Source organism: Macaca mulatta, chromosome 8 (assembly GCF_049350105.2).
Source record: "Macaca mulatta isolate MMU2019108-1 chromosome 8, T2T-MMU8v2.0, whole genome shotgun sequence".
In the NCBI taxonomy this organism is placed as follows: Eukaryota; Metazoa; Chordata; class Mammalia; order Primates; family Cercopithecidae; genus Macaca; species Macaca mulatta.
Genome location: NC_133413.1, coordinates 17745698 through 17760152, shown reverse-complemented (window position 1 = coordinate 17760152; position 14455 = coordinate 17745698). Strand labels below are relative to the sequence as shown.

The following is a 14455-nucleotide window of genomic DNA, read 5'->3' as shown; positions in this document are numbered from 1 at the left end:
AAGTACTTACATCAATATATAAATACATTTAAAATGATGTTCATGGCAGCATTGTTTAAAGTTGTAGAAAAGTGCACAGCTCAAAACACTATGAATAGGAATCCTAAATAAATTTTGAGAAATAGATTCAATTCCACTAAATTACTGAAAATGTCAGTCTCTAAAGTATTTTAATAGATAAATATCCTTAATATATTATTGAGTAAAATATAAAAGCATATTCCAGGATATAGGAAGATCCTCTCTCTTTTTCACACTCTAAGTCTATGAATGCATATGTATAAATAAACACAAAATATATATATATCTGAAGACACAAAATACTAATGCCTCAAATACAGAGGCAATGCAAATTGAAGGGAAAGCACTGTTAATATGCGAGTTTGGGGTTTTATTGGGTATGAAAATCTATTGTCAATGTTCATCACCACTGAGGCTTATGACATTAAACTTTGCTTATTACTATAAAACAATTTCCCATATAAATCTATCAAATTTATGGAATTTGAATATGTTGCCACTCTAAGTACAGTATGAAGATGTTTTACTTCAGATAAATTAAAACCTTATGATGTTTATTTAATTTTGTTAGCATTTTGACATCTCTATATATGGGAATAGAAACGTATCATAGATATATTAAACTGATTTTTTGAAAGAGGTTGTGATTATAAACATTCAGCCATTCAGTCAAAAGAGGAAATGTTTCACAATTAAAGAATTACTACTTTCAAAACAGTTTTCTAATCTCGATATTTTTATTCCATAAAATTCCTGTCATATGTTTTTAAAAACCTGAACTCCGAGGGTTTCTTGAACTTTCATATTTGATAATTATGTATGTAAAAGGTTGTGAATGCCTACTTGTGTCTTACAGGAAATCAGTAAATTAGAGGAGCGTGTTTACAATGTATCAGCAGAAATTATGGCTATGAAAGAAGAACAAGTGCATTTGGAACAGGAAATAAAAGGAGAAGTGAAAGTACTGAATAACATCACCAATGATCTCAGACTGAAAGACTGGGAACATTCTCAGACCTTGAGAAATATCACTTTAATTCAAGGTAAAACATCTTGTCATTCCTCCAGAAAATGACATATATTAAAATATACTGATACATGCAGAGATTTGATATTTGAAATCCTGCGGTTTGAAATAAATAGTTTTTGAGCATATATTTACTGCAGATACCCAGAGGAAAGAATATTAAAATCAGATCAAGACAGGGTACAATAACCAGTAGCCGAGTGTCATTTAAATAGAAAGGGATAAGCCAAATATATCTTAAGGTCTAATGATTTGCTCATTGTTAAAAACTACCTCATAAGTACTGAATACAAGTTTTCTGTAATTACAAGTTTCTTCACATGTTTACAAACCAAGCTTGTTAATAATGTTTTTTCAAAACTTTCAGTCTTTTTTACTTCTTACCTGACTGTATTATTAATTAAAAGGATCCTTTGAACTCTCCAAAATAATGATGGATTTGTCCATTTCTTCTGCAACACCTTTTAGTGAAAAACAGTGAGCTAAATCTTGCCTATATATGCATATAGAATATATAAGAATTTTTCTCTCTACCAATATTACCAAAGAGATATATATATATATATATATATGCACTTTCAGTTTTGGCTTTACATTTTAGATATTTTAGTTTTAGCTTTACATTGTAGATTTTTTTCTATATTTTGATTTCAACAATTTGCAGGTATTTTTCTATATTTTCACTGCAACCTTTTGCCTTTTGTTATCCTTTATTTTAGGTTTGTCTCTTGTAATGAACACTTACCTTTTCTTTTTAAAAAATATATAATCTGACCATCTCTTTTGACTGTATTTATTTCCACTCTCTTATTTTGTGCTCTGGTTTTCTCCAGTTTATTTTATGTTTCTTTTGCTTTCCTTTATTGCCACTTTTGGCCATGAAGATTTTTCTCTTGGTGAATTTTTCTCTCTACCAAAGTTACCAAAAAGGTTTTAGAAACTTTGTAGTATATTTGTAATTTTTATTGATTGTTGACCTTAACATTTATCTTGAAGTCTATAGTTGATCAGTATCTTAACGTTCATCCTAAAATACACAAGGAACTGAAAATGCTTTGATTATCCTCTTCCCTAGTTTCCTGCTAATATTTTTGTATAGCTCATTCTACATTAGTTTTTTAATCGAGAACTTAGTCAATATTATTTTTCTTTTTTTATACAGACAATATTGTGGAGCCCTAATTAGGGAAAAGTAGTCAGGCTGGTAGGACCAAGGAAAGCAAAAAGAGAAAGAAGAGAAGCTATAAATCTGCCTTTCTTCATGGTCCAGAACATGTAGGTCCTTCGTGCATGAAACTTATCACCAGATACCTGCAAGTTAACCCACTGTAACCTCGGCTTATCAGTACTGCACAAGCTCTCTTCAGCATATGGTATAAACACTATTCTATAAAATCTTCAGCAAACCTTTGTTTCCTGGCAATCAGTTTCTCTTCTGCTGGCCTGCTCATTGCTTCGTTGCAACGTATTTTCCTGCTTTTGCTAATAAATCTGTCTTTCTTTATCTACAGCCATCTTGGTTAATTATTTAACTCTGCACCACTGGCTCAGATAGTCATCACTCACCCACAACAAATATTTATTTAAATTTGCCCATGAATTTACCAATTGTTCTCCCTTATACATGCACCTCAGTCATTTCTTCTGGGATTATTTTCCTTCTGCCTGAAGTATATCTTTTGGAAGTTCATTTAGTGAAAGTAAATTGGTAATGAAACCTTCTGATTTCATTTTCTCTATTTTGTTTTGATCTTTGAAATTGTTGTACTACATACACACTTCTTAGGTTGACAGTTATTTTGATTACTTCCATCAGTGTGCTGAAAATATTGGTCCCCTGGCTTCAAGCTTTTCTTATGGTTCTTAAAATGACTGCCACCAATCGGTTTGTCATTCTTTATGTCTTTCATATCTGCAGTTTTACTTATCTGTGTTTTTGTATTGATAATTTATCCATTTAACATTTGTTGTACTTCTTATGATAGTAGATTTATGTCTATCAGTTTGTGAATATAACCAGCTTCATTCACTTTGACTGTTGCTTCTTCACAATTCTTTCTCTCTTTTCCTCTGTAACTGACGTAAAATTCATATTGGATGTTCTCATTCCAGCTTCCATGTCTGTTAAGCTCTATTTCATGATTTTAATATTTTGTCTCATTTTATATCATTAGCAACTAGAAAAACAGAACTAAGAACTTCATGTGATTTCATTTCAAATACATTAGTTTGAGAAAATTAAGAAGCCTTATAATCAAGTGATGACAATGAAAAAAAAAACAAAAACAAGTCCCAGAAAACGATACATAGATAATTTTTACTTCTAATGCTTATAGTTAGTAAAATTAAATAATGTAAATTTACAGACACATAAATATGTAATAGAATGGTTGTTTTAAAATTTAAGAAAATGATAAACACAAAATTCAGGGTAATGTTTATCTGTGAAAAGGAAATAGATGAATGAGAAGGGGGAACATCTAGGTAGATACCGATTTCTTGGATTGTGATGTTGCAAGGATATTCTCATTATTGTTGTATTTTATAGCTTGCTTATACAGAATACATATCACATATAGTATTTATCATAGTGAAACAGATGATAAAGAAAAATTTGAATTAATCAGATTTTTCTCTAACAATTAGATACCTCCACTTTGGATTTCAAATAAATGTCCAAAGCTTTACAAATTCAAAACGAAATCCTCGCTTCTTAACTAGCCACCCCCATCCGCCTCCCCAAATCTGTTGCATTTTCAGTCTTTTTGATGGTTTTGTCATTTTCCAACTACCTGCTCACTCCATGATCTTGGAAGCTGTCTTTGACTTCCCTGCTCTCATTCTCTATGTAATCCATTTGTAAATCCTACTAATTCTTGTTTCATACAATATCTCAAATCAAACTTCTTCTTATTCTCTATTACTACTCTCATTCAAGCAACCATATCCCAGTCTGGAATCCATTTCTCAGTTGCTTTCCCCTGCCTCTGCTCTTAGTCCATTCTAAATAGAGCAAACAAACAAACAACAATGCTATTTAAGAAAACCCACACAAATTACTAGTTGTGTGTGGTTGTGTGGTTTCTCTCTTTACACTAGATGTGTCTTTTATCTCTCGTGCTTAAATCCTCCAATATCTTCTCATTAGTCTTGGGATGAAATTTAAACTTCTACTTGGTCTTTCACCTGTCTACTTCTCTGCTCTAATTTTCTAAATCTTCCCTCTGTCATCCTTCAGCCTTGCTTGGAAATGTGGAAGAATTAAGTGCCATGAACAAGTAAAAGTTAATAAAGAGAAAGTGCTTGTTTCATTTCATGCTGTCCATAATGAACATTAGACATTTTCTCTTTCTCTTGAAATGTTCTTCTCTACATCCCTACTCCTTCTTGGCTCCACTTGAAGTTACCTCCTCTACCTTCCACCATTCTCACTCTAACCTCCCCCATCTCTCTCTACCATGATTTCCTTTAATCTCCCCATAGTGTTTACCACTATATGAAATTATGTCATCTGTACATTTGCTTACTTGTTTAGCTTGTATCTTCTCCAGTAGAATGTGAGCTCTGTGAGGTTAAGTCTTCTCCTTCTTGTCTACCTCTGCATTCCCAATGCCAGTCAGAGTGCCTGGAAAATAGTGGGAGAGCAATTATATATGTGTTGAGTGAATAAGTGAAACTCACACTTTCTTCTTAGCAAGTTACACTCTGTTATAGCAGTGTCATTCTTCCTGGTTTGCAAGCTATCAATTTTAATTATTTTATATCTCCCAAGACCACTATTAGTTCTCACCGTTCTGTATTCTCTATTCCCTTGTCATTTCTTTATATCCTTATATAAATTATTCTTATCACTTCTTTGCCAGAGTTGCAGTTGTTTCCTGCCCAGACTGTAATACTTTTTTGCACACTTGTAGAATACAGCCTTCCTAATGCAAGTCTTAGATTGCATAAAGACTCTCTGTTGCCCCCTCATTAGACATACTATTTTGCCTGTAGTACTCAAGATCTTCTTCAGTGTGTCTCTTAACTAATCTTGAATGTTTCATTCCCTCCCTTGTCTTTTTTGTATATCAAATATTTCAACTAATTTGACTGTGATTCTAATGCACCCAGTACTTTGTGCATGCTGCCTCATGTATTTTCCTTTATTTGAAATATTTTCTCTTCAATTTGTATTCGAAAGTATCTTATTTATCATTCAAAGTCCATTTAAGATGCTACCTCTCACATGAAACCTTTGCTGGTTCTACCAATAGTAAGGCCCAGCTGACATTTATTTCTGTCTTAATACAGAACATTAAGTATTCTCTCACAAGAGAATTCTTAATGTGATAGTTAAGTTTAAAAGTATCTCATATTCTCTTCCAGAACAGTGTTAACTCTTCCTGGACACAAGTTACTTCAATTAGAAACTATTCTTTATATCTCTTATAGCACCTAGCCGTGAAATATATATTAATTAAATTATAACTTAAGAAGCATATTTTAGAAATTAATGAGTGCTTTATCCTTTATCATGTGTTGATTGTAGGATGAGTGTAATTTGTGTTCTTTCTTCCCTTGTATTAATAATCACTAAATAATTATACAGTTAAAAGAGACAAAGATTTTTAATACATTTCTCAAGTAGTTATAATAATTAGACTCTTAAAGTACTACATACAATTTCATTGTGGAAATGGTGAAGTAGAGTTTGGTGGAGAGTTGGGGATAACATGATTTAAAGAAGCAAAGATGAACTCTAGAGAAAGTTATTTAAGAGAAATGAAATATAATATGGCTCTGTGGTGAGAATAGCTAACATTTTGTTTACTTGGAAAGATTTTAGATATATTGGCTTCCTAGGATATAAGAGCACCAAAAAAGAAATATTGATTTTTATAGTAGAGAAAATGAAAAAGCAACTGAGGACATTTGAATTTGGAGTTTTGTACAATTAATTACTGAGATTTTAACAGCTGGACTGTAGGCTCATGCCTGTAATCCCAGCACTTAGGGAGGTTGAGACAATGTAATCCTAGCACTTTGGGAGGCTGAGACAGTGTAATCCCAGCACTTTGGGAGGCTGAGACAAGAGGGCCGTTTGAGCCCAGGAGTTCAAGACCAGCCTAGGCAAAGTAGCAAGACCCCATCTCTGAAAACAACAACAACAACAACAACAACAACAACAAAAACCGACCACTTAACAAAAGGAAAAAACCTGAATTGTGAGTTTATCTAACCACTGTGTAAAGAAAAAACTCAGCTCAGGAATAATGGAAGAAAAGATACGGAAAACGAAGTCAATTAAATTTAGAACATGGTAGCATAGGATGTCAGGAAAGAAATGAAATGTTCTAGTTCTGATTTTACCCGACTAGCTTTAAGACCCTGAGCAAGTCACTCTCTGACCCTCTATAAATATGTTTAGTTAAACAATAATTAAAGTGTCTTCCAGATTAAACATATCTAAATCAATGAGAATGAAAACTAGAAAAAAAAGATGCTGGTTTAGGCAGCAATAGACTAGAAGATGTGGCGGATTTTTATGATGATCTGAATATGAGACAAGATTGAAAACAAAGTAGAAAATTAATGCTTGTAATGAATAAAAACTAGAGAAGCATAGCTCTGGAAACTTAGTCAGATATTATTAGTGCTATGTTATCTGAGAATTTTAAATGATATGATATGCCTGGGTTTGCTTTTCTAGTAAATTGGGTAATTTTGATCTATGATATTGATGATTATCACATATTATATATCAGTACTTTTTTGTGGTTATATAGAAATCTTAATTTTCCTTTTTAAGAAATGATCATGGAGGAAGCTAAATAGTAGATTTTGTGCATGTGTTTTGTAAAGGTAATTCTTTATGGCAGATTATTGTGATAGTATTTATGAATTATTCCTATAACTATAATTGAAAATATTAAAGATGAAAAATAATGTAAATTCTGTGGCTTATTGAACTAGAGTAAATCATATATTTTGGCCAATATTAACCCAGTTTTTTTTGACATATATCAGCAAGGGAGCTGACAGGTAGCATTTTGTCCATTTATTGATGCCACGAGGCAGTTATTATGTCGATATGGAACAAAATTTTGAAAAGACTGAATGGAAACTACGAACAAAGAAGGTGACTACAAGAGACTCTGAGTCTTTATTCTTTTTTCCATAATATGGCAGAATAGATTACTGCATTTCCTTAATTTGATGGAGACATTGCAAAACAGATTCTTATCAAAAAGAAGAAGAAAGCCAACACTGAGGGAAATAGAGATGAAATAGACAAAACGCATTCAGACCAGATAAAAAAGCTCTAGCAATAGTCCAGCCATGTGACGGTGAAGACGTGAGCTACAATGGGAATGGAGAGGAGGTTAGTTTTGGAAGGTGGCAAGGTAGTGGATATTGTTCTGAAAAGTTCTGCATCAGAAACTAAGAGTAAAGTGGTATATAATTTGTTATTTTATTCCCCCAATGTATCTAAAAGACACCTAAAACATTTATTGAGATCCTTCCAACATTTTGTTAGAAACAGTAAAAGAGCTATAACAATGTACAAAAATGAAACATAATAAGTAAGATTAATGTTACGTGAAGAATAGAATAACAATAAAAATGTACATTCAACACGCCTAGTTAGAACTCTAACAAAAAGCTTTACCTGTTTTTCTTATTCTAGAATTCGAATACTGGGTATCAGTATTTTTATATAAAATTACAGAGAGGGATCTTTAACTCCAAATTTTGTAAAATAACAGATGTATTTGCTGTGATTGAACTAATACTCCAAAATTAAAGCTGTATGCAGTTCTCATAATTACATGTAGCATAATTGAAAGGATAATTAGTAATTACGAGAGTTCCTTCTATCTCTTACCTACCAAAGAAATGGTGAGAAGTCAATCTCAGAGGCTAAGAGGCTAGATCTATTCTCTGTGTCCGTTGTTTCTTTTTGTTTCATGTTCTAGTTTTTCCTGGAATGTCTGAGTCTTGCTTTGGATCCTTAGTTACTAAACTGAAATCTTTGCTTGTGCACTTTTTTCCAAACACCATCGTTGAATACTATCACTGTGCTTCCCTTCACTTAGTTCAACAAAATTCAGGTTGCAAATTGAATGTCTGTCCTGCTTGCCCCCCTCCCCTCTGATTCATCACTATGTAGTGATGAATGGATACAGCTGTGTTCATGGTTATGCAGGTTAAACCCCTTTTCTTGGGAAGTACTACATTCTTCTGCAGAGGATAGGGAGCACATACAAATTCCCTTAGATATAGAAACCTGGCATTTCTTGTGCAGCACTAAATATATGTCTCACAACAATTAAGCTATACCTTAGATTATAATACCCTGGTTAATTTCTAAAAGCCTGGTAATATGTTGTTTGCATGACGATTATGTGGAGAAAAATACACATACACACTTAGGAAAGAAGTGTTAAAGATCTTTAGTTAAAATAATACAACTACGAATTATATTTTTCCTCATGGCTTTTCTAGGCTTTTATGTTTCCTATAAGTAGAGTTGCTTTTATTATAAAAATACAATTAAATGTGTGTCCAATGCTGCATATGAAGAGAAAGGGGCATTCTATTGAGAAGAGTAATGATGTCTTGAGCCTCTAAAACCCAAATTGTACCTTGAAAATGGGACATACCAGAGGAATAGACAGAAGTAGAGTCAATGATGTCAAAATAAGCAACAAAAAAATGGACAAAATATACTTATTCATGAGATAATCTTTATTTATTTATGTGGCCCCCTCTTAGTTTTCTTCAGGTATTATACCTCCCAGCTGATTAAAATTTGTAAACAAGTGCATTCTAACCAGGGATGCTGTATACAATTGTATGTTTTCCTTGGATCATGTATGTGACCAGACAGTAACAAATGAAAATGTTTCCTTTAAAATATCACTATTTCCCTATTCTGTGGTAAATCTGTGGAATAATGTTTCTGTTTCTTTCTTTTGGTGTTGAAAAAGAAACTAAGTGTTCTTCTTTAAATAAAGAAGAGAATATTTGTCCTCTGTACTCCATATGGAACATGGTATGTAGGTAGGATTACCTCTGAGTTCTAAAGACAAGCTAGGTAAAATCATTTTAAAGACGTGATGACCAGGTATCTATTTTGCTGGACACAGAAAATACAAATGACTAAATCGGTGTTGTTTAATCACAGCTCTCAGGAGAGCCACCTGACAAAAATGATGAGAGCGAAGTTTTCCTAGCAGTGTCTCCATATTGTTTATAGCATCTATACCAATCTAGGAGTTTGACTTAGGATTTTACTTGAAAAAAGAATTCCTCTACTCATTTTAGTCTTCCTGCCTTTCTTCATACCTTTCCTACTCCCTAAGAATTATCTTCCTTCCCCTTCTCTTCGTTCTTGAAAGTACCCCTCATTATCCTACTTTCTCAATGAAGACTTCAACCATCACCATGCACGCCAATCTCCAGCTCACTGACAAATATCTGAGTTTATGGTCAGTTCCAACAAAGTGCTTCTGGTTGTCTCCTGTGTGTGAATTTTCCTTTCCCTTGAGGGTATCAGAAATGTCTTTTAAGTTCTTACTTACAGATTTTCCATATAGTAGTTAACTGCATATTATATCTAACTCAAAGTTTAACTGCCTAGGAAGTGTACAACGCTAATGCGACTTTGTGACAGCCTGCTGTCTTTTCTCTGCCCCCAGGTTCTCAGAACATAGAAAAGCGTGAGGCACACTCACATTTAATATATTGTTAGGTTGTTTGTTTTGAGGCAATGTCATCCTTATTAGCATAAGGCATTATATTACTGAATAGCAGAATACTCCTCCGTTCATGAAGTTTGGTCTTATACATTTTCTGTATTATTGCACAACAAATAAAAGACCTTGGATTTCCTTATATAAGTATATTGACAGACGACTAACCTATTTTTCCTATGCTTTATAACTATGATCAATAACTGTAATTTTTTTAAAGGTCCTCCTGGACCTCCAGGTGAAAAAGGAGATCGAGGTCCAACTGGAGAAAGTGGTCCACGAGGATTTCCAGGTCCAGTAGGTATGGCAATTATAGCTAATCGTATACTGTGAAGATAGATGATATACATCCAGGTACATGTGTAGGGGAGGATCACTATTTTATTTATATCCTGCAGAGGGTGTGTGTGTGTGTGTGTGTGTGTATGTGTGTGTGTGTGAGACAGAGAGAATGTTGGTGGGGGGTAGTAACTGTTGTAGTAGCCTAATCATATCATATATTGAATGATAAGCATTACTCATGATTTTTGAAGAAAATAAATGCTTTAACCAGAGTAACCAAATGGAATTGTTCATAAGTCTCGAGAGTGACATGTATATAATAGACAGCAAACAGTATAAAGCAGACCCAACCTTAGATCATATGTGAAGGGGAGTACAAAAATTATCTTTGCATTGAATATATCATCTTCACATTTGCAAGCTATCTCATTTTTAAGACATAAAAACTCATACTAGTAGTGAGTTATGAATCACAAGCAAATTGGACTGTATTTCTTATGTAGTATTTGGAATATATCTGTTTAAACTAATGAAATCTGAATGTAAATATTGGCTAAAATATGGATGACATTTACCTTTGCTGACAGTCATTCTCTGTGCTTTACTAAGAGCAAAACTGTTTCAAATTGTTTTCCTCTAAGTTATAATACTGAAAGAAATATTTTGGAAAAAGACAATAGAAGACACAGAAGAGAGAACATGAACTTTCTTTGCTTGAAAAAATAAAAAAGATAATAACATGATTGTTATGTTAGCCTTGGCTAGAAATCAAATATCCTGCATGCTGTTTGATGATAGGAAGTATATTGTAAGGTCTAATTATAACTAGAATGGTTTGTGTTACCAAAAAATGTCTAAATACCACGTACTTCATCTTATTTTTCTGTCTTTTGATTATATAAAAGGTTCTTCTTTCTGATCAATGTATTGACTAGCCCTGGTCACATCAGAAAAATAATTTTTGACAATGAAAAGCATGAACTTGATACCTACCTAAGCAGATATATGTTTACGTATGTACATATATAGTGTGTGTTGTGTATGTGGCATATTATATGGAAAGACAGATGATACATCCAGGTACATGTGTTTTATATTATGTATATAAAATAGCAATCCTCCCCATATATATAATATGCCAGGTCAGATGGTATTGGCATTGGTGTGCTTTTGAATGCCTTGCCAGGAAAGAACTTTTATTCAGGAAAGCGTTTCTACTTGACTAATGCTAAGCAGATACTAACAATGTTGCATTAATGTCATAAGCAGGGGAAACAATCAGTATTAAATCTGCTGCCAGACTACTGTTGTCAAGGGTCTGTTAGCTCCTCCATACAAACTGCAATTGTCAGAGCTCTATAACTCAACCATAAAAGTTCAGTCTGGGCTACAGCTTGCCATACAATGCTTCATCTTGGGAAAATCTTCTGCAGCTGTTTCTGAACTATGAATATATGAAATAGAAGAATTTGTAAATTTCAGCTTGTGTCTTTGATTTTGTTTTTTTTTATTGTAAATTTACAATTTGTCATGGTTTAAATTTACAGGGTAAAAACTGATGTCATAATTTGTTGCTTTTGGTACTGCTCATTTACACAAATAGGCATTACCCAGTTCCTCATAAAAGACAGGTCGAGTTCCTGGGGTAATCAAATAACTCTTTTAGGGTATCAGGTTACCATTTAGTTTGGTGCACTGCAAGAAAAGTATTCAAAATATCAGGCATCTTTCCTAATGAATTATTCCCTGATTACTTGCTACATTCTGTTCATTTCTCCACCAGATTGTCTAACTGCCTCATATTTGATACTGAAATCAGGAAGCAAAGAGTATATGATGGACAACCATAGTAATTCTACTTTCTAAATTGAACAGGCTTATCACGTCCCCATCTGTACATCCATTTGAGCCTACTAAACTCAGCTTGACCAAATCAAACTCATCTAGACTCACAATCATGATGCAAATATCTGCAAAACCTAAATGGCTGTCCTAGTAGCCTTAAATAACTAATGCATTAAATATCGTAGAATTGTGACTGATATACTGTGGTGGATATTATGTTTACATATGCTTTATTCCACAAATAAGAACAAATGTATTTTAGAGGACTATTTCCCTGAAAGCATGTTAGGGAGAACGCCCTATCACTTTTCACTCAAAAAATATATGCTGACCACTTTCTGCAGGCCTGGTTTTCTACAATACCCTGTAGAGTATGTGTAAACAGATACAGAATCTCTGAATCCACAGAGCTTCCAGGACGATAAGTAATAATATAAGTGAGGCAAATGTCATGATCAAGGATTTTTGATCTCACGTGCATTCCTTTTAAGGGGCTCATTTTAGAGTTGTTTTCCCATGACAACAGTGTTTTGAAGGAGAAACAACTTTCTTTTCTAAAGGAATCTCTGGGTGGGCCATCTAAGGAGCTGTTTATGTCCATGTGATCAATAACAAGGTAGTTTGACCTGTAGGCATGGAAGGGGCTACCTACGTGAGATGCCCTGGGAGAGAACTGAAGGCTCCTCTGGCTGCAAACTTTTCATCATCAACCAATACTATTTACTTTCCTTACTTAGTCTGAATTTTCTACCATAGGAATAGTGCCTCCAGAAGAGAATATAAAGCTCATCTTAACCATGGATATTGGAAGAGAGGAACCATATTTTATTAATGTTTATATCCACATATATCTTTACCCTGGCCCACCCCTTCCCATAGGCTGTGGCCCAAGAAGGCCTCTCCCTCAGGCTTCAACAAGGACAGGATTCCTACATATACACCTGAGTAAGGAACGTTGCCTGGTTCCAGGCTGTCGCTCTATGCCTGAGTGTTGAAAGTGGGTTTCTTCTGGAGGTAACAAATGGTGCCAATGAATCAAACAGTGTCACTGCTAACTGTGTACATATCGTTACATAAAACTAAATTTAGAAGCCTTTACAACAGTGTCACTGCTAACTGTGTACATATCGTTAAATAAAACTAAATTTAGAAGCCTTTACAACAGGCTGGTGAAAATAATGAGGATGAGGAGGAGGGAGAGGAGAACAAGAAAAGCTAACATTTACAAAGTATTCATGACATGCCAGGCACTTTTCTAAGTGGTTTACATGTATGAGCTCTTTTAATTATCACATCAGCCTGATGATGCAGAGACAAATAATACACCCATTTTACAGGTGCAATGCACAGGGAAGTTAAATGACTTGCTCGAGGTCAGTCAGCAACTAGTAAGTGGCAAAGATGGTATTTCAACCCCAATGGGCATGAGTGCAGAGTCCATGCCCTTAACCAGTCTGCTACATTGCAGAAAGGAGCCAGAACAGAGCAGGACACCTAGGATGTGTGAATAATTATCAGACCAGCTTTATGTAAGTGATTTGATCACTGGGATCTTACGGAACTGTCTGTAAAATGATGGATTCTGATTGGATGATGTCTAATGTCTCTTGGAACATCCCATGGCTGAGATTCCGTGTAATTGTACTTACATTCTCCATGAGTTAGAATTAGGTGCCAGACCCTTTCCCATTGCCACAGATTATTGTAGAAAATTAGTTAATTGCCTCCTGAAAGCCTCAGGGAATCTGATCGTATGCAGTAAAGCTCAACAGCGGTGCTTATATTTTGGGGACAACATTTTCAAACATCATTAAGCAAACAAGTCACATAACTCCATAGGCCATATAGAGTCTGATTAACCATCTCCCAGAACAGAACTCTATGACTGCCTGATTTCTATGAAAGTATCTGATATGCTTCATTTACAGATTTATTTGCTCACCCATTGAAAATGTACTTGATTTGTAGTTGAACAACCTTGATTTTTAGTTGAACAGCTGTGTTCTGAGCATCACTGTAAGGCACTTGAGAAGTCAGCATTGGAGGGGCTTCTCTGATGCTCCTGTCTAAAGCGGGCACCATGGCATTCTCTATTCCATTACCCAGTTTTTCTAAAATTATAACCCCCAAATGACCGTCTTTCTTTGCTACCTTTCTCACTATCTGGCTCTCATTGTTTCTCCACTCTGGAAGATCTGTTTGGACAAGGTTATTTTTAACTCCAGGAATGTACTGAGACTGGTACAACATATATTTCTTGAATTAATGAACGAAATAGTAAAAGTGGAGGTTACTTGTGAATGGCACTCTACAAAGAGTAGGGGAATGTTTTCAAATTGTTTAAATTGGCAGAATTTACTGTCAGTGTTTCTATTTGTAAATTTGAATGACAAGTCTCAGTAACCACAAGTACAGAAGTCTCACTACCTTGCTTACATAGTGAAGGAAGGTATAAATATTAATCAACGTGTACTGAGAACAGATGTTAGGTCTTTGTTAGGCTGTATACTATGAAATCCAGCCAATATATACTACTTCGTAA

The 14455-nt window shown here is 34.2% G+C and overlaps 1 protein-coding gene across 3 annotated transcripts in view; it reads left to right on the top strand.

Annotated features, from left to right (window-relative positions):
• The window catches only part of MSR1 (macrophage scavenger receptor 1), a 92097-nt gene that overhangs the window by 33051 nt on the left and 44591 nt on the right, over positions 1 to 14455 (top strand). For all 3 annotated transcript variants that reach the window (XM_015144805.3, XM_015144806.3, XM_015144807.3), the window contains 2 exons: positions 878 to 1064; positions 10007 to 10087. In XM_015144805.3, coding sequence (XP_015000291.3) covers positions 878 to 1064; positions 10007 to 10087 — 268 coding nt within the window. The remainder of the gene's footprint in view (positions 1 to 877; positions 1065 to 10006; positions 10088 to 14455) is intronic.